The sequence below is a fragment of the Pelodiscus sinensis genome, chromosome 3 (genome assembly GCF_049634645.1).
Source record: "Pelodiscus sinensis isolate JC-2024 chromosome 3, ASM4963464v1, whole genome shotgun sequence".
Taxonomy (NCBI): Eukaryota; Metazoa; Chordata; order Testudines; family Trionychidae; genus Pelodiscus; species Pelodiscus sinensis.
In genome coordinates, this window is record NC_134713.1 from 60182776 (window position 1) to 60207338 (window position 24563).

At 39.5% G+C, this 24563-nt stretch overlaps 1 protein-coding gene across 1 annotated transcript in view; it reads right to left on the reverse strand.

Moving 5' to 3' along the window:
- ME1 (malic enzyme 1) overlaps positions 1 to 24563 on the reverse strand; it is a 226482-nt gene that overhangs the window by 2077 nt on the left and 199842 nt on the right. Inside the window, exons 10-13 of the mRNA XM_075923820.1 lie at positions 20747 to 20852; positions 16103 to 16245; positions 14510 to 14683; positions 274 to 372 (exon numbers count right to left, since the gene is read on the reverse strand). Coding sequence (XP_075779935.1) covers positions 274 to 372; positions 14510 to 14683; positions 16103 to 16245; positions 20747 to 20852 — 522 coding nt within the window. The remainder of the gene's footprint in view (positions 1 to 273; positions 373 to 14509; positions 14684 to 16102; positions 16246 to 20746; positions 20853 to 24563) is intronic.

The window sequence follows — 24563 nt, forward strand, 5'->3', positions numbered from 1 at the left end:
TAACCAGGTGGTACAGAATAAGTAGTAGAAATGACATTCTACTATAGCCATCTGCAATTAAACACAGAGCATATTTTAAGTTTCTTGACTCCTATGCCTAAACTGTATGAATTTGAAACTGATCTTAAAGACCCCTCTGCTTGCTTAATATGAAGATCCATTTAAAATGACTAATGAATTCTGAAAATATTTTATTTCACCTAATCTAATTTTAACATATAGAAAGTGTGTGGGGAGTGGAGAGAGGCTGCAAAATTAACTTAAATCACTTACCTTCACAGCAATTTTCAGTGACACATCTTGAATAGTGACTAATGGAGGGTATAGACGACCCTCCTCTAAATGTTTCTTTGAAACCTGTTGAGCTATTACCTAGAAATAAAGCAGAAGGTAGACTGAATTTTAAACTTATAATTACAGTAAATCAGTTTGAAAGTAACTTTCATAGCAAGTACGCTTTCTGATTTTGCCAAATGAAAATTTTTCTGCACAGCACTGCTGCTCACAGTTCTTATAGCTAGTATTTTGTAGCAAATAAAAGCTACTTTATGGAAGAAACGTTTATATTTGCTTTAAATGTGCATTGAGTTTTAGTTATTCTTGTGCTTTTGTTTGATTTATTTATTGTCCTCTGTATTCACCCTGTTGCACAGAGACAATAAGGAACTGATACCTCAAGCCAAATTCCTTACCAAGGTTATTTCAGAATTTTATTTGAATAAATCCATCAGCCTCCCTGTGCTCTTTCCAAACCACATGGCCATAGCTCTTCAGTTCTATACTGATAGGACCAAATCTTTCAGAATGGTTCAACATCTATTTGTAGTTATAGCTGACTGATCCAAGGGTCAAGATCCTACACCCCAGAGACTTTTAAAAGAGATAACACAGTGTATGTATCTTTGTCACTATTAGAGCTCCACTAGATATCAAGAAGCATCTTCAGTAGGCTTCCACAATATACCAATATAGGAAATCTGCAAAGCTGCTTCATGAAGCAAGGTGCTCATATTTCTCATGCAATACACTGAGCTGGCTGCCAGACCAGATGCAAAAATTGGGAGAGCTGTACTCCTATCACTATTGGACTAATGAAGCTGATACTCCTCACCCACTATTTTGAAGGTTATTGCTGGCCAGTCATCTAGGGAGCATCTGGACTACATTCCTCTTTCGAAATAGGAATGCAAATGAGGGAAATCGAAAATGCAAATGAAGCACTGATTTATAAATAAACTGATTTATAAATCTCACACTTCATTTGCATAATCTCTTCCAATAACTTTTTCAAAATAGCCCTTATTTCTGAAAAAATGAGGTTTACAGGATTCTTCCAAAAAAAGGTTCCCCCCCGAAAGAACGCTGTCTAGACTGCTTTTTTTAAAAAAAAATTCTTCAAAAAAAAAAAATGATCAGAAGAGATTATGCAAATGAAGCGTGAGATTTGTAAATCTGCACTTCATTTGCATTTTTGATTTCCCTCATTTGCATTCCTCTTTTTAAAGAAGAGTGTAGTCTTGATGCACCCCTACAATGGAATCCACAATGACACATGTTCAAAGAAGAAACGGTGGTTCTTTGAGACGTTGCAGTCTATGTGGATCCCAAAAACCTGTCCTCCAACCCTGCTTTTGGAGTCCTCAGCTAACACAGACTTTAAGTTGTGAGGAAACCGAGGGAGGGTTGGGACAGATGCACACCTAAAGAGGGATCCACAAGGATACGCTGAGACTGTATTTTGCAGTGTGTCTGCACTGCTGAGTGTTGCAGATCTGGGAGAAATGCCATGTAAAGTGCCAACTGAAACCTGTCAGAACTTCCTGTTGTACTACTTTGAGATGCTTTGGATGCCGACTAAGAGAAAATAATGTCTCAGGTGGTCTTGCGATACAGTTCCATGGTGTATATTCACTAGGATCTGGAATACTCTTGAGTCTTTGAGGAAATGTGGCACCTCTTCTGTCCTTTTACTAAACAGGATAATGACCTCACAGGGCTCCTTGAATTGTGATTTGGACTTCCCTTGGTTTCCTGGATTCCATAGAGACTCTTTGGCCGCCCATCTGGTGGCTGTGCAAATTTATCTATTGCCACATGTAGCACATTAATGGCCTTCACTGATGATCTTCCCTGCAGTCCCGTTGCAGCCGAGTTAGGTAACGGGTTTTTCTCTTTCACATAAGGAAGCTATATTTTTAAAATGAAATCTGACAGTTCACAATAAGAAGTCTGAAGGATACCAAGGAGAAGAGGCCTTTTAGGTGAAAAGGTTCAGTTTTTTGAGATCTTTGTATTTAGGAATCCCCATTAAGAAAACCTCTGGATCTGGTTTTCTCCTGGATGTCAGACACAATGACATAACATCAGGTGGGGACAAAAGTGCTCAAAGTCTTTGGGTAGAATCTGGTTTTGTTTTTTCAGCTGTTTTGATTGTGGGCAAAGCAAAGAAGAGGTGTGCTACAGATCATTTGCCATGCCAAAAATGTGTTACTCAATCAGAAGGGTTGATTCTTGCAGGTACTATGTAGGTTAGGATTTTGAATAGTTTTGTATGTGTTTTCTTAGATCATCATCAATTTGATATTCAATGTCTCAGCTATCCTCAGTAACAACTCCTAGAAAGCCCTAAAGTCATCATTTGCTAGTGTTGGAGCCAGTGTAATTGCTTTGACTGCAAGGAGGGTTCCTTCAGAGAAGGGGGAAGCTGGAGTGTCTCCCTTGCTGCTTCTGCCATGTCCTCAAAAGATCCCTCCTGGTGAAGATGCGCTAGCCAGCAATGCTGGTGATAAACGAGACTGCCTTTTTTTAAAATCCAGATGTGGGATTGTTCTGTGCAAAATCTATTAGAGATTAGGCTTCAGTAGGGGCAGTACAGCCATGTTGGCAGGTTGTGTGGGTACCAGCCTAATCATGGGTAGCCTATCTATTGCCAGTCCTGCAATTCACTGGAATTCAGTACTGCACGCCTGAAGGTATTATCCATGCCTTTCAGATGATGGTTTCTCTGCTTAAGTAGGAGGGAAAGAATTGCCTGATAACAGAGGAAGCAATCTCTTTCTGGCGGTAGCAGTGCCAATGCATGTAGCTTGACTCCACTGGTATTGGCTTTGCAGCAAAGCCTGTGCTAGTACCAGAAGAGCAAGGAAGGAGGGGCTGTCAAAGGCATATCTCGTTACTTGAAAAGGATTCTGGCTCAGGGTTCAATGCTGAGGAGAGCAACGAGGGAGGCTTGTCTTAAGGCGTCTCTCAGGATCAGGAAACTGGGATTTTTGGGCCCAAGGCCAACATTGATGTTGGTGCCAGTGCTGGTACAAGTGAGTATGTCTTCCTTTCCCTAAGTGTTGCTGCTGGTATTTTGGTGCTCTCTTTTATTGGTGTTGGATTTTTGGATCTTCTCTCTGATTTCAGAGTTCTCTCAGGGGTGGATGTATTGCTTGATCTCAGCTGTATTTACGCTTAGTGCGGGCAAGCATTTTCGCTTTAGAGAACAGTGCTGGGCCTCTCTTCTCTGGAGCTGCTGCTGCTGTAGATGGCACTGAGGACTAACCTTGCTCAAGTCATATGCACCCGCTTCATTTTCCTTTCCTTGCTTGAACTGGGGTTGTGGTGCACAGTTAGTGGGAAACTCCCCAAAGACATAATCTTCTATTAATGTTCAGGGGATGTTTCCATTCCTGGATCTGTGGAATTACAATCTATGGATTGCTCCTATAGGTTTAGATGGAGTCTTCTCTCTCAGGATTTGCAGGGGAATGCTGAAAAAGAGCAGCAGATAGCACACTTATATAGGAGATGTGCTCCTATGAGCCAGAACAGGCATTGCTGTGTTCATCTATGATAGATACTAGTCCATTGCAGGAAGAATGGGGCTTGAACCTGGTGGTTTTTGAAACTGCTATAGTTAACAGTCAGTACAAAGTGCTTTACCCTGCTAAACACATGGGGTCTCCCCATGTCTGGCCTACTGCTGCTTTTTTTTTGAGGGATGGGGTAAGGGAGCATTAACAAAATTAAAACAAATGATTATAAGTAAGAAACGAAGAAGCATAGTTTCACTGGAAGAGAATTCTGGCAATCAGAAACGGGTTAGAGACAGTCTAGGCTGTGTCTTGTTGAAATGGGTGGGAAGAGAATTAGAGGCTCAAGGCTGCTTCACCCTTTATGTCTTCACATTGGAGCATGAGCATAGGGTGCATGCCCTGCCTCGCTGGACACTGGTGTGCAAAGATTCTGAATTCACATGTTTGGGGCACAAACACATCTACAGTGGAATCTACACTGACAGAAACCCAAAGACAAAAGTAACCTGGAGCTTTACTAAATACTATAAAACTCTACCCTAGCATCAAACTCCTGGACACTACAATCAAGAATGGAACCCTACAGACAATTGTATACAAGAATCTCATGGATCATCACACTGCCTCCACAAGTCCAGTAACTGCCCACCACACACCAAAAAATCTGTTATTTACAGCCTGTCCTCTGAAACCACAAAATGAGGAGAAAATCTGGGATACAGACTTTAACACAATCAACACTAACCTTTGCCAAACACAGACACTCCACCACAGAAGTACATCATATCATAGAACAGGACACCCAAATATCCCAAGAGAAACTGCTTCAATATGGGAAAGAGAGGGAGAAACTCCCTTTGCACACCCCAAGTTGTCACCTATGTCCCCACACTGGAACCCCCATACATGTATCATTAAACAGTTGTAATCTATATTCTAGCAAGATCATACTTGGAAAGAAATCTTTCTTGAACACCCTCTTCTGGCCTTCAAACAACCCCCAACCTCATCAACAGAGGCAAACAATCCACAGATCAGGACCTAGCAACTCGAAATTGCACCAGAACCTGAAATAACAGTACCTGTAAAACATGCAGACATATCTTCACTGCTACAACGATCAATAGTCCGCACAACACATCTTTCAAAATTCATGGGTCATACACATGCCTTTCACATGTGGTATACCTACCCCAGTACACTAAATGCTCCAGTAATGACAGCATTTAGAGAGGAAAAATACCATGTTCTCAAATGAACTCATGCAGAAAGATGAAAAAAGAGAAAAATACTATATCACCCAGGGATGAACATTTTTCACAAAACAATCATTCCGAATCTGATTTCTCAATCCTTGTCCTCAAAAGAAACCAGCACAATACCGTCAAAATATTAGCCTAGTTGTTTAAATTCATAACTTTGCTAGGTCATACAATCCTTCAAGATTGTCCTGGAGTCTGCAAGAATTAAAGATTCTTTAAAGAATGTGTCATGTGATGAAACCACCAAGAATATGTCCCACCAAAATTGGACACCCCAGCCAGACATTAAGAGTCATGGTTGGAATAAAGATAATGAATTTAGGGCTTATCTATCCCCCTCTTTTAACCTATGACTACAGGTATGTTAACAAGTCATGTTCTGAAAAAGTGGGCAGTGCCCATGAAAGCTCATGATACCATCTACATGTTTTGTTAGTCTATAAAATGCTACCAGACCATATTGTTGTTAGAATGTTTGTGTTAACTATTTATGCTATACAATCAGTTCCTTCTTGTATTTAGCTGTGATGCTCTATGCAACTTTCCCAGATTTAAAGACAATCTCTGGATAGTTTGAAAGTTTCTCTCTTTCCCCAACAGAAGTTGGCCTAATAAAAGATATTACCTCATTCAGCTTGTCTCTGTAGAGTTTATCGTCAGTCTTGGATTATAGCACTGAATTGAATTTGATTTCAGATAACATTAGGATTTTCATCGCTGTTGTTATGCTTTAGTTTGGATAGCCCTGGGTAACCTGTCTTTGATCTATGGGCAGTTGCAAATTTCACTGAAACCACTGAGTATGACAGCTTCTTTCCATTCAGGCTAAATGAAGAAGCAGTCAGTTAAATGTCCCTTTGTCTACAGACAGCTGACACATGGTGTGGCTGAAGTAGGAGCTGAAACATGGAGTCTTGAGTGAAAATGCGAAGTGTGGAGCTATGTGTCAGAAGTAGACAGAGAAGCAAAAATAAGTCTCAGAGTGAGTGCCCTTTATGCTAAGTGCTAGCTGAAAAGTGACTTGAAGGAACAGTGAACAAAGATGCTTTCTCTGGCTGTCTGATCCCTACTGTGTTTAGTAAAACAGGACTTTGTGTACATTGTTTGGTTAAAAAAAAAAACCCAAACCAAAAAAAAAACAACCCTAAAAAAAACAAAACCCCAAGACTACGTCACATAAATATCTGACTATCATCAGTTTCTTCACTTTCTTGAAACAATCTCCAAGGCCTTAAGTATCAACTAATCACTTAGGCTAAAAAGGGGTAATGTTATTATAAGTAAATTGTGGAATCATGTGCTCAACTGTTGTTCACACATAGTCTTATTTTAAATTCTATTGAAAGAAGGAATGCTGGCCAGACCAAGGGCAGGTTATATACACAGTACATTAACATGTACACTAACTATTGTTATCAAACTGTCAGTATTTTAAATTGATCTTGGAAAGTATATTGGCCACTAAAAATCCACTAGAGGGAGCCATAATAATTAGGACTAGAAAAGATAATCCTGTTTATTTTATTTTATTTTGGTTTTCCCCTTAATAGTGGTTGTTTGGTTCCCCTTCTCCCATGGTAAACAAGCTCTTTGATAAAACGGGGTAAATTTGTCAGAAGAATAGTTGAAATCTGTTGTCTGTAATTTGATTTGTTCTTGGATTTAATAGGTTAGGATTTTGCTGAGAACACAGCTTGAAGAAATTAGTTGCTGTTAGTTTAAAGCATCACATGGTAAATTCAGTATTGAAATATTTTGTTTTGTAGCAAGAAACTATAGAAGCAAGTTCGAAAATAAAAATGGACTGGACACTATTCAGGATAAGACCAGTAACATACTAAACTCACAGGAAGCTAAAAGAGCTTATGTGCTCTACTTCTCTAACCAAGCCATTTTGAAACAGGTTATAACCGCAAACACTAATCTTTTTAAAGGAAAATTCACTTTCTTCAAGATTACTATGACTAAGTAAAGTAATTTTCAATTAACTAATGTCCTGAATAGATAGGAAAATGGTCAAGCATTAAAATGGATGTCATCCAAGACTGAGCACATGGTAGCTACATATTTTCAGAACATATTTTCTATAATGAAAACATATTTTCTATAATGAATAGGTTTAACAGGATTATCTCTGAAGTAAATTAACTGTGGGGTTTATAGTGCCAAATGTATTTCATTAGTTCATCATTCTCTGACATTTTTGTTGTGCCTGGTAACATTTAGAAGAACAGGTAATGTTCCTTGTCATTACAGAGAAATTGCCTGCAATTAGGAGGCATCATAGCTCACAATACTTTAGCTTTATCATCCAAAATCAGTTATATTCTAGGTTACTTGGCATGAAGGACAGAACACCTGAAGACAGAATCTGAGAGTACTTACAATAAGTGAACTGTTCCTTCTATCAGAATTAATTGAAGAGGTGGCAAAGCAAGAGGACAATAGTTGCAGGCATGCAGCCTTGCTTCATATTTTCAATAGCTCTCTTTTACAGATAAGTCTACATTACATGCTGAATAAGTCTTTTCATTTAACAAGATATGTTTTGGGAGTCTTAAAATCTGGAGCTTGCTTGGCATTTCCATTCACAATTGTTTTTCAGCTTTAATATTAACATTATTTCAAATCCTACATGAAAAGCAAGGTATACTTTGATTTTGGACTTTTATAGAAGATTTATACCCTCTTCCCCCCTTCCCCCAACTTCAATGGAAATCTTATCCTAAATGATTTGTGACATTGGGTTTTTTTGGGTTTTTTTGGTGAGGGTTGCCTTAATAGTCCATCAGTGTTATTCCTTGCTCTTGTACACCTACTCAAGATTCAAACATGCTGTTTCTTCCCACACAATTAGTGCCAGCAGTATAAGACCAGTTGTGAGTATTCTATCACCATTCTTATCTTGCATGGCTGGGCACTATCTTCGGAGCTACCAAGCCTAATCATGTAGTAGGGTAAAGATGTTTGTTCATGTAAAATTTCATGAGGGACTTTCATACTGAATAATAGCTTATACAGCAAAATCTGCACAGTCAGAGCCTATTTTAAGAAATAATTTAAAGAGCCCAGTTTACAGAATACTGTTGTTTGACTGCAAGTTAAAACTGTCTCTGTCAGCAACCAGTTTTTTTTTGGTCTTTCAGCCTGCCACTTAAAACATGTTTCAATCCATGTATACAGAACCTTTCATCCAGCAGTATTCCAAAGTACTTTACAAACTATATAAATGAATCACTTAACCCAAACCAAAATGAAGCTACTTCTAGAAAGAAACGAGGCAACTTTTTAACAACTTGAAGCAAGTTAGAACAGTAAGTGAAGAATACCATATCCAGTTGAAATTACAGGGGAGGATTTGAGCATGCAGCATGTAATTATCCCAAGTCCTAGGAGATGGATCATTGCCCTTCTTGGATGGTTAAAGCCAATGGAAACATTCTGGACCTTTTACTAATTTTATGGATGGAAATTGTAAATGTCCCTCTTAGAGAGGGCAAGCTGCTGGCACCTTTTAAAGATGCCAGAGTATACCTTGTTTAATGAAACCAGTGTTCAAAACTCCAGTTGGAAAAGTATGCAGCTGTCCACCAGCAAGCAGTGTAGACCAAAGGAGCAATATATTACATTTGCTGCCAGTTATTTTGCAGATGAAATTCAAGGTGTTGATCTTAACCCTGAACAGCCTAGATCCCAGCTGTCTGAGCCCACTTTCCTGCCTTTCCTCCATCAAGACAACCTCAGCAGGAGGAAGAAGAGAAGTTTAGAGAAGTTGAGTGCTGGCTATTCTGATCTCTTTAGCTGTTGGGAATGTGTCTAAGCATCACAATCAGGCTCCACCCGGGAGCTGGATCATGCAAAATCTACTTGCCTGGGAGTCAGCAGCCCCTGACCAAGAAAAGGTTCCAATCCCCTACAGTAAATACACAGAGTAACAGCCCTTTTATCTAGCACTTCACCACTGGCTAGCTCAATAAACCAGCATTTCTGATCTGCACAGAAAGTCCAGTTTATAGCGTGTTTGCAGTGGGGACGGCAGAAGGTTGGCACATGTGAGGATTGGCTGGGCATGTTCTAGGAGGGATTTTGGGTGTGAGAGGAAGCTTGGGGCAAGGGTTGGGACACACAAAGGGCAAGGGTGTCTGATTTAGGGGTGCTCACTTAGTGACCCCCATAGCTAGCTCCCTATCCCAGCTGCTGATGGAGGTGTGGCCAAGTGGCTTTGTAGGCACACTGCTTCTTTCCCCCCTACCAGCCCACTGGTTGGAAACCAAAGCCATTGAAGGCTAAGGGAGGCGGTGCCTGCACACAAAGGCAGCATGCCTTCTTGTAGTAGATCTGCCTGGCTGAGCCTCTGCCAGAAGCAGAAGGGATAGGAAGCTGCTTTTGGGGGACACCAGAGGTGAGTTCCTGCCTCCCTTCCAGCACCTTGAACCCTCCTGTGCCCCAACTCTTCCTGCCAGACTAAGGGTGTTGAAATGCCGGCTCTAGAACCAACCATGCTGCTGCTCTGCATTTTAAATGTAGTAAGAGCCACTACATTTTGTCCGAGGCAGAACATCAGAAATGGCTGCCCGTCGCAGGGAGCCATAGCCTGTAATACCTCTGAGGCTGGTATAGGGGGCTCTGTCTGTGAGGTGGAGTGTTTTCCATATAAGGGCATGTAAATTAATAATCTTCCCCTGCTCGCTCCACCCATTGCAGTAACAGATCAGCCAGTGGGCTGACTGGTGCTCAGGCCTGCTACTCCACCCACTGCAGCAAAAACCAACCTATGGGGTGATAAGTTCACAGGCAATAAAACAGGCAGACAGCCCCTCTCTCACTGGGGATTCGCATTGAGTGAACGCCTGGCCTGATCACCCAGACGCCTTGCACCCCCCGCTCTTGAGTCTTACTGAGCGTACTCCGAGTTGGTCGACCCGAGTGGAGACAGTTTATGAGTGTGTGACCGGTACTTGTGTTCCTGCTGTCTCCAGAACTGGTATAACACCCCCCCCCCCACCATCATCCCTATCCTAATTGATTTTTTAGTTGTCCTTATTGCTTGCCAAGTGACAGTGGCTAAAAAGTTACTAAGTTAGTTTATAAATAGTTGTGGTTTAGGTTTTTTACTGTTTCCTTGTATAAAGTTGTGCAAATACTCAGCCCTATGGATAATACCAGTGTTAATTCAACTGTTCCTAACCCCTGGGCAGTTATTGGAAATTATTGTGATTTAGAAAAGCCTCAGGGAATTGTTTTGTGTTGTCTGGCAATCTGTTTAATTTTTGTTCTGATGATTGTCTGGCGCCATCAAAATAAAATCAGTTTGTGCTTTTTGAAACCCCCAGTTGTGGTCTCATCCTTTCCGGCATCCCTTCGAACCTCGTGTATTACGGGGACTGACACATTTAAAATGCGGTGGCACAGCCAACTTGGTCCTGGCTCACACTGGCTGAGTCCAGCAGCTCCAGTTCATGGCAGACAGTCCTGTCCACCTCAAACAGGGGCTGGTGCTGGACTAGCTTCTGTTCGTGGCAACCAGGGATGGCCACAGACAGGGGCCGTTTGGTGTGAATAGGGGCTGCTTGGTGGCTGGGTGCTTCCCAGCAGTGACCCCTATCTCCCCATCAAGCCCCACTGCCTCGGATAGTGCTCCCTGCTGGCACTTGGACTTCTGAAATGTACAAAGGCTCTGGAGGGCTCTTATACATTTCAAAAGCAGAAGTGCCGGCAGTGGGAACCAGCACCAGTGGGGACTGAAGCAATCCCCGCTTGTGCTGTTTTCCCACTGTCCCTCTGCCTACACCTCTCTCTTATAGAGGCAGCAAGTGAGGGGGGAAGCAACTAGTCAAGTGGCTACTCAACCATCCAATAAGCAATTGCTTATCTGATAGTCGACTAATCGCTAACATCCCTATGCCAGACCCCAACCCCCTCCAGAGCCTGTACCCTAGGGTCAGCCCCTCCTATGCCCCGTCCTGTACCTCAGTCCCCCATCCCCACACACACACTCCAAACCACTACCTCTTAGTTAACTGACGTATTTAATTTACACTAAACCTCCATTTCTCTAGCATGCCAGATAAAAGGGCTTTTGCTGAATTTGGTTTGAGTAAGTTTCTCAATCACAAATCATATTCTCTGATGGCTCATGAAGCAAAGCATGTATGTGTCAAATACATGGTCTGTAATGGAAAGTATTGTGAAGTCACAAATTCTAAACACTGAAACTAAGCAGGATGACTATGGGAAATGCAATGAGATGCTCTTTGTCTCTGTTCTCACAGTGGCACCTAATGCAGATGGCCACAGGGGAAGCTCACATGTGCAGGGTAGGAATCTGACAGCAACTCATAGGTTTTTCTCCTTTACTCTCATGTATGTATGTATGTATGACTGAACTTTCAGAACCATCAATGGAGCATCTCCCCAAACTCTCCAATCACTATGTAAGTCTTCTGTTGAGTGGAGAGCAGTAAGAGAAAGTTCCCATCAAGACAGCAAAAAAAGAAGAAAAAATAGAAAATAAAATTACAACCAAGAATAAAAGAGAAGCATAAAGAGAAAAGAACAGAGAGAAAATGGAAAGAAAAGATGGTGGCAAATGTAGCCGAGCGCAGCATAAGGAAACGGGATCAGGGAACCCTGCCACCAATTTCTCAGAAGAGAACTCCCCTACAAAAAATGCTAAAAATCCTTGGACTAAAGACTGCAAAAAAGAGAAAGATACTTCTGAAAGAATTACAAATAATAATGAAGGCAATAATAAAAACATCTAAATAAGGTATTTTGTAGTGCACACGCACATGCTGACACACACACTCCTATATGACATACATACACACAAAAAATGTAACTATAGTTCTAAGAAAACTTGTTGTTCCTTTTAAAAACTTTCTTAAGGCATAGTTACAATAAAATGTTAACATAATACATCATATGTTGCTTATTCAGGATCAAGATAGTGTTCAGAGAATCTGGTTTACTGTCTAGGGAGCTCTCCTCCCAAGAGTATTCTAAAAAGGGAGACTAAATTTATAAGATGTTTTGTCTTGTGTGTGTGTGTGTGTGTGACAATAAGGGTCCAAACACCCCATTGGGAGAACAGAAGAATTAAACCCCAAAATATAAACAATTAAACCAACTGATTAAATACTATGTTGTTTTCCTGTAAGACATAGATCAAGTAAGATCTTTTAGGAAAGCTTATAATGCACTGAACTTAACAATCATTGTGAGATGTGTTATGGTTATGAAGGTGTACATACAGAAAATTGTAATGCAACATTAGCATCACCTCACAACAGCGTTGTAAAGGAATCAGGCAAGGGAGTTTCTGGCTTTGAGTTCCTAACCACTGTCAGCCCACAAAAAACAATATGGAACCAAAGCAGAGGTACAGTTGGAATTTAAAAGAAAATGTCCATCTTTGAATACCTATAGTAATGAAAAAAAGGAAAACCTTTTCAAAATGGAAAGGGTTTAAACTAAAGACCAATGAGAACTTGGGGTTAGCCTCAAAGCAGGATTCTCAATCCTGGCTACCTCTGATAGCTAAGAGGGAATGCTGGAGAACTGCTTTATGACAATAGGTTACTCTTACTAGAAAAGGGATGTTAGCTAATATGAAAGTTTAAAACTAGATGTGCATCTTTATTTTCTGTGTAATGCATATATGTTTGTTTTCCCTTACTATTTCATCTTTGAACCTGCGGGATTTTTTATAAATAAGTTTTTAAATAAGTTTATGTATACGCTTTTTGCTTATTTTTATCCCAAGCAGATCTCCGGTGCACAAACTGCATGGAATATACATGCCAACAGTGAGCTGGTCACTGGCAGGCTGGTTTCATGACTTCCTGGGTGACAGCCTGGAGTGAAATATTCCAAGTGTCTGGTAATCAAGAATGTGGGGAGGACGTATTTGAAGAGACCAATGATGAGGAGGACTATTGGGGTGTGTCTAGACTACATCCCTCCGTCGGCAGAGGGATGTAAATGAAGCACTTCAAAAGTGCAAATGAAGCCAGGATTTAAATATCCTGTGCTTCATTTGCATAATTATGTAATGGTGCTCTTTCGAAATTGAAACCACAGTCCAAAAAATGAGGTTTACAGGATCTTTCGAAAAAGGCTTCTATTTTCGAATGAACTGCGACTAGACTGTGGTTTCAATTTTGAAATAGCGCTTTTTCGAAAGAGCGCCATTACATGATTATGCAAATGAAGTGCGGAATATTTAAATCCCCACTTCATTTGCAATTTCGAAGTGTCTAATTTACATCCCTCTGTCGAAAGAGAGATGTAGTCTAGACATACCCTTGGTGTATTCTTTTAAGAGTAATTTGGCTGATAAGATCCAAAATGAGACTTTGTTTGTTGGCATCAGGCTACTGATGTCAGAGAATTGAACCATAGTTGCTCAGCAAAAGGTGCCTCAAGTGTTCTAAAGCAACAGGATGGGTGGTGACAGAATTGCTGAATGGTTTGGGTGGTCTCTAAAGCATCTCAGTACATATCTGGTGTGAAAGCTTTTTCATTGCAAATCCAGTTTATACCACAATTCCATAGGAGAAGTCACATTTTCGTAATAATGTGCACTACAAAGTCTTACTGCCAACAATAAACAATTAATTTATCATTCTGTTTAAAATAAAGGTCTATTAAAAGGATCTACAAGTAACTAGGTCAGGGAATCTCTTATAAAGGTGCCATTTGACCATAAGATAAACTTCTAATAATTTCCTCTCAAAATTGGACATAATCACCACATATGTAAGTATGTGACCCCTTCTTTACAACTTCTCTAACAGAGCATCTTCTGAATAGAAAAAAAAAAGAAAAAAAAACAGTTCTTAACAAGAGTCAAATGTTATATGAAATTGTTGTGGTTATTGCAACTCACTCTAGAACCATAGGACTTAAAAAAAAATAAAAACAAATTATAGTTCTTTGTTCTAAATTTTAGTCAGATGATAATTTATAACAACTTACTTTACCAGAGGGGCAAATTGAAGATGTATATCCTTTTTCCCATTCAGAGAACCTGTCATCCAAATCAAGTTCTTTGTCCATATCCCCTCTCAACTTTTAATGATTTGTTTTCTTGACATCTTTTTCAATGAAAATTGTATACATCTTAGAAATTAACCCTTTTGTTCTAGCTTGCTCCTGGATCAACACCTCAAATGTGATAGAAGGTCTAGATAGAATCATCTTGTGTCAGATTTCACAGTGGGAAATATTAAATGATTGAGTGAATTTCAAACTGGATATCTGAACCAATTTACACTATTTTTAAAAATCAAAATAACTGCTTAATATAGAGAAATGTACTTCTAAGAGGAGAAAACGTGTATTACCTTACAAATGTCAAGAATGGCAATTGGATAGTTGAGTGTTTATTATATAATGAATGATTTTTTAAAGGATTTTTTAAATTATTACGAATAGTGTACCCACCTCCGCAGTTGTGAGAAAAATGTCTTCACTTATATACCTCAATCCACATGAAACAACACCAAGGGCAACTCCAGGAAACACATATGCATTGTTACCCTGCCCAGGATAGAAGGTGCACCCACTTGGAAGAGTCACAGGGTCAAAAGGGCTTCCACTTGCAAAAATGCCACACCCCTAAAACAAAATATTTAAAAAGTGTTACTAGTTGAATAGATGCTCGCTCAGTCCTAGAAGGGTCCTTTGTCTAGCCCCCTTAAAAATTGCTAAACTGATTAATTTTCACTGATCAATAGTTTTAAGAAGCTCCTTGTACCAAGAAATATGTAAATTTATTTTAGGAAACTGAAATGTGTATTTTAAAGCACACCAATGGTCTCATTTAGATTTTCAAAAGAATATTGTGTTTAACTTGGTGTCATGCAAGAACTGTTTATTGTATTTTTAGCTCTGGTTACTGGATGTAGCTGTCCATTATAACCAATCCTTCTTTGGGCATGAATTCCTTTTTTACTCTTGCATTGCACTGTCATATGTACTTTTCAGTAGACATGCTATATTTTTGTTTGTATGACAGTTACACAATATTACTTCCATATGATAAGGGGAAAATCCAGTGCAGAACCCATAATCCAATACAGAAGGCAGATGGATCAGTTACTTACACTGGCAATTTTAAACATTGCTGTTATATGAAACTGCTGTGATTATTGACATTCACTCTAGAACCATAGGACTTTTAAAATGAATTACAAATTATAGTTCTTTGTTTTTAATTTTAGTCACACATTACAGTTAGTTAAAGATACAGGTGAAAAAGTACAGCTATCAGAAATCTGAACACAGAGGCCTCAATTCACAATCCTGAATGATTTCTAATATTTTGCTTCCTGCAAGAAGCTTGTCTATCTTACTGACCATTTATAAATACAAAATATATCTTTAAGGGTCACTGTGCATTTAAATGAGTTAGAAGGTGGAACTAAATCAAACCTACCATATTATTGACACTCATAATTGAAAAGTACTGATAAAGTACAGAAATGAAGGACAGAGTATTAAACAAGCATCTACAGGCTTGCTATCATGCACTGCCAACTTATCAAATGCTCCTCCATCCTAATTTAGTGGAGAGATTTTTGCAGATGGAGTATAGCGTGGAAGTTCTCTAGGGCTAGCTGCAGCACAAAGGAACAGTTAGCTGAACACACATCACGCTTTCATTTCTATGCCATTTAAGATATAATAAAAATATGGCTGCTTCATAATCCAGTAAATTATTTAAAAATAAAAACTGGTGAAATATTTTCTGCCTATCATTTCTGAATTGCAAATTAAAATCAAACTATTCAAAGATCATTTTGTTTGTTTGGTGCTTTATTTTGCTTCAATGAAACTGTTAGATTTACTGATCTTCATACATAGAATTAACTGATCTCCATACATAAAATTAACTACTTGGCATTTATAAACTTCAGCTTCTAAATTCACCTAACACAAATCAATTTTTAAAACATAAGTAACAAAGCAATTACGGATTATTTTTCTTTATCTAAACACTACGTTTAGTGACTGTGCACATTGACCTTCCATTACCTCAGTCATCTGATAGCACTGTTCTGCAGAGCACTCTGCTTTGCTGGTTGGGTTACTTAGGGCAAAAATGATTGGCCGCTTGTTAAAGAATGCCATATCCTTGAGAATCTGATTTGTAAAAGCACCACCAATTGCCGCAACTCCTAAATAAGAGAAGAGAAGCACATGACAGAAAATGTAGGGAATGCAATTTGTTCCAGATATTCTTGAATGTCATTTTGAAAGTAACGGTACAATAGCATTTTCTTTTACTACAGCTTCTCTAATACAATTTAGCTGGTTTTTTCCACTTCAGTAACAAAAACAAAGGCAGAACTTTTTCAGGTGCATAACATCAGGACTGTGTCTGTAGTGATAACAATAGGAAAGTTACTTACCTGTTCAGTAGCTGGAGTTACAAAACAATGGGCAGAAAATAAACTAAATAAAGCTAAAATCTAGTTATTAAATTTAAATCTAAATACCAAAGTATTTTTAAAAATCTAATCAAATATGCAACTAGAAAAAAGGTGGATGTTGCCAGCTGAGTTTGTCTCACAGACAGGAATCAGAGGAACTGAGGTTATGTTGGTACTCTTCCTTCTTTATATGTTCAAGGATGGGGAGACTCAAGAGCACCAATGGAGCAAGTAGGACCAGCAGATGCTGCTGGCTAACATTTTCCAATTTCCAGGTCATGGGGGGCCTGGCACACCAGAAGCAGAACGCATGCAGAGAAGCACGCAAAGAATACTAGTTAGTTAATATTTGTATAATGTGTTGACAAGATAAAGCAATGAATTGCCATATATGTTTCTGATACAATGCTTTCCTTCCACCCCCTCCTGCAACCACAATAAAAAATGAAGCATAAACAACCTCTTTCTCCACAATTTAGTGGAAAGACTGTTTGAAACTAATGGTACTAACCGGCCTGGTTGGACAGCTGGAGTTTTGGTAAAGGCCATGCCCTAGCCCTCCATGGGTATGTCTATACTGCAAAGTTAATTCGCAATAACAGCCATTATTTCGAATTAACTTTAATAGCATCTATACATGCAAACCGCTATTTTGAATTTAATTCGAAATATCGGTGCGCTTAATTCGAATTTGGAAAACGTCATTCTATGAGGAGTAACGCTAAATTCAAAATAGCTATTTCGAATTAAGTACTGTGTACACACTTAATTCGAAATAGGAGGCCTCCAGCCCTTCCCAAGGAGCCCTGGTGGTCACTCTGGGCACAACCAGGAAAACTTACTCTCCTCTCCTCCAGCCCCAGCCCCATTAAAGGGGTAGATTCTGGCCACAGTGCCTGTGCCAGCTCCAAGCCTGCCAGACCAGAGCCAGCAGTGGCACCCGGGGCTCCTGACCCAGTGGCCCCAAACCATAAGCCAGCAAGACACTGGCAGCCAGTTCTCTACCACTCCCCAGAAGCAATCTGCCAGCTCCCAGGAGCCTGACAGGGGCTGAAGAAGGCAGGAGCCTTCCTGGTCCAGGGTGGAGATCATGGACCTTATTCAGGTTTGGGGTTCCCATGCCCCCAACGTCCATGATCGCCGCAATAGACGGAGGAATGCAGGATAGCTGTTAGCCTGGCCACCAAAGGCCACATGCGAATCCAGGAGCAGGTTTGCATGAAAATCAAGTTGGTCCGGCGAGACCCCCCAACCCTGGGCCCTGAGCTTCCCCTCCTCCTTCTTCCCCTTGCTTCCCCCTTCCAGCTCCCTCCTCCCAGGCTTCCCCTCCCCTCTCCCACCCTCCTCTCTTCCCCTCTCCACCTCCTTTTCCCAGTCTCCCAAGAGGTTCACCCCCCCTCCCCAGTTTTGTTCAATAAACCCAGTTTCTATTTTTGAACATATGTGTCTTTTATTTGACATCAGGAAGGGGGGCTGGGAGGGGTAAGTGGAAGGACGTGAGGGAGGAATGGGGCACAAGCCCCCAGTGGGGAGGACCAGAGTGGCTCTGAGGGCTCCTCAGAGTGGACACTCTCCCACAGGGCCTCCTGGATCCTGACAACCCCACCCTATGGGCCCCCCAGAAAGTGCAGCCGGGCTGATGGCAACGACCCCACAAGATGCAATGGCGTGCCCAGGGGCAGCTCTGGCTCCATATGGCGAAGTGCAGTGGTGTCCCAAGTGTGGGCACTCAGAGAACTCCAAGACAGGACTGCTTTGCTGTCCCTTGTTGAGGTAGACAAGCAAGCGGGGAACCCTGACAACTGTCTGTCCGGGGTGGGGGTAGGGTCCCTTTAAGCACAGAGCTCAGTTAGCCTCGGGCAGCAGCCCCACACACTAAGTCCTAACTTGATGCCCTGCTGGCACTGGTTTCGGCCAGCCTTAACTTCGGTTCAGGGTCCACTCAGTGTGGACGCGCTATTTCGAAATCGCAAAACGCTATTCTGAAATAGTTTGTGTGTAGATGCATTAATTTGAATTAGCTTAATTTGAATTAATTATTTCGAATTAAGTTAATTTGAAATAGTGCTGTAGTGTAGACATACCCCATGATAGTAAGATTACTTCATATAATAGTGAATACTGCAACATTTGAAAAGAATGCAAGGCCTAAATTTCCTTTGTATGCTATGGAGCTGCGGGAGCACAGTAACACAGGAACTGGCCATACAGGGTCAGACTAATGGTCCATCTATCCTAGTATCAGGTCTTCTGATAGTGGCCTGTGCCAGACACTATAGGGGGAATGAACATAACGGCGCACTTATCAAACGATCCATCATCCCCTGTTGTCCAGTCCCAAGTCTGACAATCAGAGGTTTAGGGACACGCGCAGCATAGGATTACATCCCTGATCATCTTGGCTAATAGCCATTGATGGCCTCCATGAACTTACTCAATTCTTTTTTGAACCCAGTTATACTTTTGGCTTTCACAACATTCTCTTGGTAATAAGTTCCAAAAGTACACTGTGTGTTGTATGAAGAAGTACTTTCTTACATTTATTTAAAACATGCTACCTATCAATTCTGTTGGGTGACCTCTGGTTCTTTTGTTATCTGAATGGGTAAACAACACTCCCCCACTGTCTCTATCTACAGCATTTTATAGACCTATATATCCCTTCTCAGTCACCTGTTTAAGATGAAAAGTCCCCATCTTTTTCATCTCTTCTCATATGGAAATTATTCCATATCCATAATAATCTTTGTCCTCTTCTGAACTTTTTTCCAATTCTAATATATCTAGTATATATTTCTATATATAATATTCTAATTTTGAGATAGGGTGACAAGAATTTTATCTTCCATTCATCTGTTCCCTACTCACCCAATTTTGTAACTGTTTATAATCTCCTTTGGACTTTACTATCTTGAATAACTTTACAAATTTGTTTTACCCTTTTTCCACATAATTTATGAGTATCATTTATGCTGAACAGCACAGGTCAGAATACAGATTCTTGGAGGAACCCCACTACTTACATCTCTCTACTATAAAAAGTGATTATTTTATTCCTACCCTTTGTTTCCTGTCATTTAACCAATTACTGACCCATGACAGAACCTTCCCTCTTAATATGACTGTTTCTTTTGCTTGACAGCTTTTGATGAGGGATTTACTTTGTCAAAGGCTTCCTGAAAGTCTGAGTACACTATATCTACTTGATCCCCCTTGCCCATGTTTGTTGCCACTCAAAGAATTCTAATGCTAGTGAGGTCTGATTTTTCTTTACAAAAGTCAGGGTGACTCTTCCCAACATAGTCTGTTCACCTTTGTATCTGACTTCTGTTATTCTCAATAGTTTCAACCAATGTACCTGGTACTGAAGGTAGGCATGTCAGATTGTAATAGCCACAATCCCCTCTGGAGTTTTTTTTTTAAATCGGCATTACATTAGCTATCATCTAGTCATGTAGTACAGAGGCTGACTTAAGCAATAGGTAACATCATAGTGAGTAGTGGTACAGGGTGGAATTAGCAATTCAATACTAAATTACATCTTTTTAAAATTTCATGACAGGGGGCACAGAGTAAGATATATTCACACTTTCTAACAATGAACAGTTTTAGTGAATAAACAGATTTTAAAAGATTACTTATACTGCAAAAATTCAGCATTGCCTTTTCATTTCTGAAAGAAGTGGTAGAAAACTGGTTTCACTCTGCAGTACAGATAATTGAAGCATCCTTTCAGCTGGTTGTTTCAACCTGATTAAGATCCTGCAGTTCTTTTAAAGTCAATGACAGTTTTGCCTGAACACTACAGGATTATACTACATAACTGAAACCAGAAATCTGTTTAATCAGATTAAAAATGCAAGTGACTGTACAGTCTTATAGGTATGTATGCTTCACTTTTATCATTATGACTTCTGAGGTTATTTATACTAAGTACCTGTACATTTAACTACAGAAATATTAGGAAGAAGATCTCTCTCCTCAACAGAAGTTCAAGAAAACAGACTAATATGTAGGCTTTAGAATGAAAGTATTATTATATGTTTGTTTTATTCTTATTCTTATTATTATAATTTGTTTATTTACAGTAGCATCCACTTATGTGCAAGATATTTTCCAAATACTATAGAATGCTGATAGATGTTCACAGGAGCTCATAATTTTCCCTATATAGGATAGTCATATGTATGCAAACAATAAAACAAAGTCTCACTTCTTAAAATATATCATTTGATTAAATAATTACCTATAAGTACAGTTGGTTTTATAGCTCTAACAATATCTTCTAGATTCTTCATTTCAGCATGCTCATGAGCAAATCTTATTTTTTCAGTTGTTAATGAGGAACGTTCCTAAGAAAAAAAAAAGCCAAAAAGAAAAAAAAAAGCATTTTTAAAATATGTGCTGGGACGACGATATTCCCTAGGTAAACTGATACAGACCTTTAAGAGAGAGATTCTGATAATTTATTATCGCTGTTATATTTAGTGTATGACATTTATATTAGCAACAAAATGTTAGAAAAGTTTCTTAAATTATACATTGCATCATGCTCTTACAGGGGCAAGAAATCCATTTGTCCAAATGTAAATGCCTGGAATGTGAACATTTTAAAGACTGACAATTGTAGTTCATAGTAGCATTAACAACTCAAATTGTCAAAAATTATGCACTATATTTTTTAATAATTTTAGAAAAAGATGAATTATTGTACATACTTTTAAAAAACCCAAATAATTCATGTAATATTACAACCAGTACAATTTAAAGCTACTGCATTTTGACACTTTGAAAAAAAATTAATAATACTAAAATACCTGGCCTAATGTTAACAGAGCTGCTTTGGTTTACAGGATAGCCATTTTTCTTGACTCCCCTTGATTATGGGGGACTTCCAAAGATTTATCCACTTCTACAGATTTCCTAAGTGACTGAAATACAGTGTTTTAGTGAGTGGGTTATGTCCTCATGTGCTTATATGGGTTTTAAGTACGTTCTTAGAACTACCACCACAGAAATATTAAGATATATGCACCTCCTTTCCTTTGTGGGTTAAATATAAAATCCACAGACTCTCATAGGTGCAGTAAAATTAGCACTTTGGGCATATCCTTGATGAAACCAGTGCACAATGTTTTGAAGATTACTGTTTTTAAATTCTCCAGTAGATGTCACTGTAGTCTACAAATGTGTTTTTGAGGACTAGTAGTACTTTAAAGACTAACAAAAGATATAGATGGTATCACGAGCTTTCATGGGCAAAACCCACTCTGAAGAAGTGGGTTTTGCCCACGAAAGCTCACAATACCATCTACATCTTTTGTTAGTCTTTAAAGTGCTACTAGACTATTTGCTGTTTTTAAAGTTTTTCCTATTACAGACTAACTTGGCTGCCCCTCTGAAGTTTGAGGACTATCAGCCTGAAAATTTGAGGACTTCCCTATATCATCTTAATTAATGAAAAACAAACTTACAAACGTATTTGCTTTCTATTGAAAACCTGCCAGGCTCTTTGACTGCCTGCGTGGTGAGCTGCTGGGTAGGCTGGCCTTCCAGACATGCCAAGTAGATTGATTGGGCCAAGAACATTAGGGCTCCCAGAATTGATATGTCTCTGGATACCTACCATGAAGACAGCTTTGGAGTGAGGGACCCCAGAGCTCCCAAAGTTAATGGCTAGTTGCAACCACGCAAGGTTCTTTGCTGTTTCATGGGAAATGTTAAAATTTGGGGATTCCCTACATGTCTGCTCAGCACAGCAATCTCTCCAGAAGCAGGCTGCTTTGCCTGCCTGCCTATGGTTCTGCGATTCTCTCCAAGTTCTCCCACAGCATCCTCAGCTGACAGGAGCTGAATCCCAAGCAGCTCTGTGAGCTCTCCATGCTGAGAAATGTCAAAGCAGCACAGCAGTCATCACTCCCACATATGCCTCAGGTGCATGGCATATGCATATCCATGTGTGGAACTGATATAGGAATTGAATCACCACTAAAAGAACATAACCTTTTTATGTATCGATATCCCAATGTCTAAAAAGGAGATAATAAAGCAAAACTGTACAACATGCAAACAGCAATCTCTATTTTTTGTAATCCACTTAAAACAGATAAGGTTTCATCTATTAATATTTGTACATTTTGAAATTCTTGGATAAAATGCAGAGGAAAGTAGGAAGTATTACCCTATTGCTTCATGACACTATTTCTAGGAATGTGACAAAAATCTGCCTAAGAGGTAGGTATCAGAATTTTCCTGTACTCCACTTATTGGCATGGTGTTAGCCTACATGACATCTTTTCCATCTCTAATATATATGATTCTACTACCTTTATTAGACTGCAGTGAAACAGTGCTGCTATAATGCAGTTTAATAAAACTCAGCCCCATTGACTCTCTGAAGATTTTATAAGCTAATGACAAAACAGATGCAGTTGATGTGGGAGGAGATATACTTTTTATAATTGGTTAAGAATTCAGCAGGGGAAAAGCTGTTATATTATTTAACTGAACTTTGTTTTTCTGAGAGGAAAATCAACAGGACAGTTGGGAATGCCAATAAAAGGAAAGGTGAAAAAGTGAGGTTAATTGAGCTCTCACATATTTTCTTTATTTTAAGTAGCTCACAAGCTATTAAATACATAACCACCTTTTAAAACACATAGATTTATTTATTTTGGCATGTGAGATGTTTAAGTTTCTTCAGTTTGGCATGTGAAAGAAATGAGGTAAGAGTGACTCAAAGTCTCTCAGAAACTTCAAATTTCTGACCACTGCTGATAGTATTACAAACCACAGCATCTGTGACATGAGCTTTATCACTGTGCATGAAAGCTATTTGAGGCAACATAGCTAAGTTCATGAAGTCGTCCTGTAGAGTTGCAACATCAGGAATATATTATTCTTCATAACATCTGCTTTTTTGTTCCTTTTAAAAAAAATTCTCCCTGAATATTATACTAACATCAATTATATAAACAAATACATACATACATATATTAATTACAGCTATTTTAAAACACACAATCATATTTACTTGGGAAATACAAAAAAGTAACAAGCTGAATACTTCGCCAAAGGATCAATGCCCATAAAACAGATATTAGACAGGATCACAAAGAAAAAAAAGTTTCTTGCCATTTCAACCAGAAAGGACATTGTCTCAACGACTTAATTACCTGCATCCTGCTTCAAAAGCCTTTCAAGAATACTCTTGAAAGAGAATCCTCTGAACTGTCATTCATGCTCAAATTCGACACTTTACACTTAGGTTTGAACAAAGACTCTAATTACCTTACCCATTACAAAGATAGCCTCCCCAATTATCACCTCTAATATCATTAGCTCACAGACATTTACCTTTTCCCCCACCCCCCTTCTGTTCTGCAATTTGATTTGTCCTTTTCATATGTGTTCTTTTTTTTATTGTATCCTTTGGTATATATGGTTGTGACAATTTTCTTCCACTATTCGATCTGAGGAAGTAGGTCTGGCCCACGAAAGCCCATCGCCTAATAAACCATCTTGTTAGTCTTTAAAGTGCTACACAGTTCTGTTTTTTGTTTCAGCTACACCAGACTAACACGGCTACATTTCTATAACCCTTTTTTAAAAAGTCTACTTAATACAAAAAGCACTAGGAATGATTGTTTCCAGTTGGAACAACATAGTGACTATGCACCTAATCTTGTTCCAGCTGAAGTGGCATGGGAATTTTGCCATTGACTCGATGTGAGGAAGATGGGATTTGTGATATTAAGCATTCCTGTATTCATAACCTTGACACTCTTGTATTAATCTCTGTACAAAACATGCCTTAGGAGGTATACAGGCAGTCCCAGGGTTACATGGATCCGACTTACATCGGATCCCTACTTACAAACGGGGTGAGGCAACCCCGCACTAGCTGCTTCCCCCCAGCAGACCAGGGAGACGCGAAGCTAGCGCCCCCCCCCCCTCCACCAGACCAGGGAGACACGGAGCGGCTTTTCTCAGCAGACACCTTTGCTTGAGAATAAAGGACTGAGGGAAGTGAGGTGTGGGAGAATAAAACTGAGCTCTGGAGA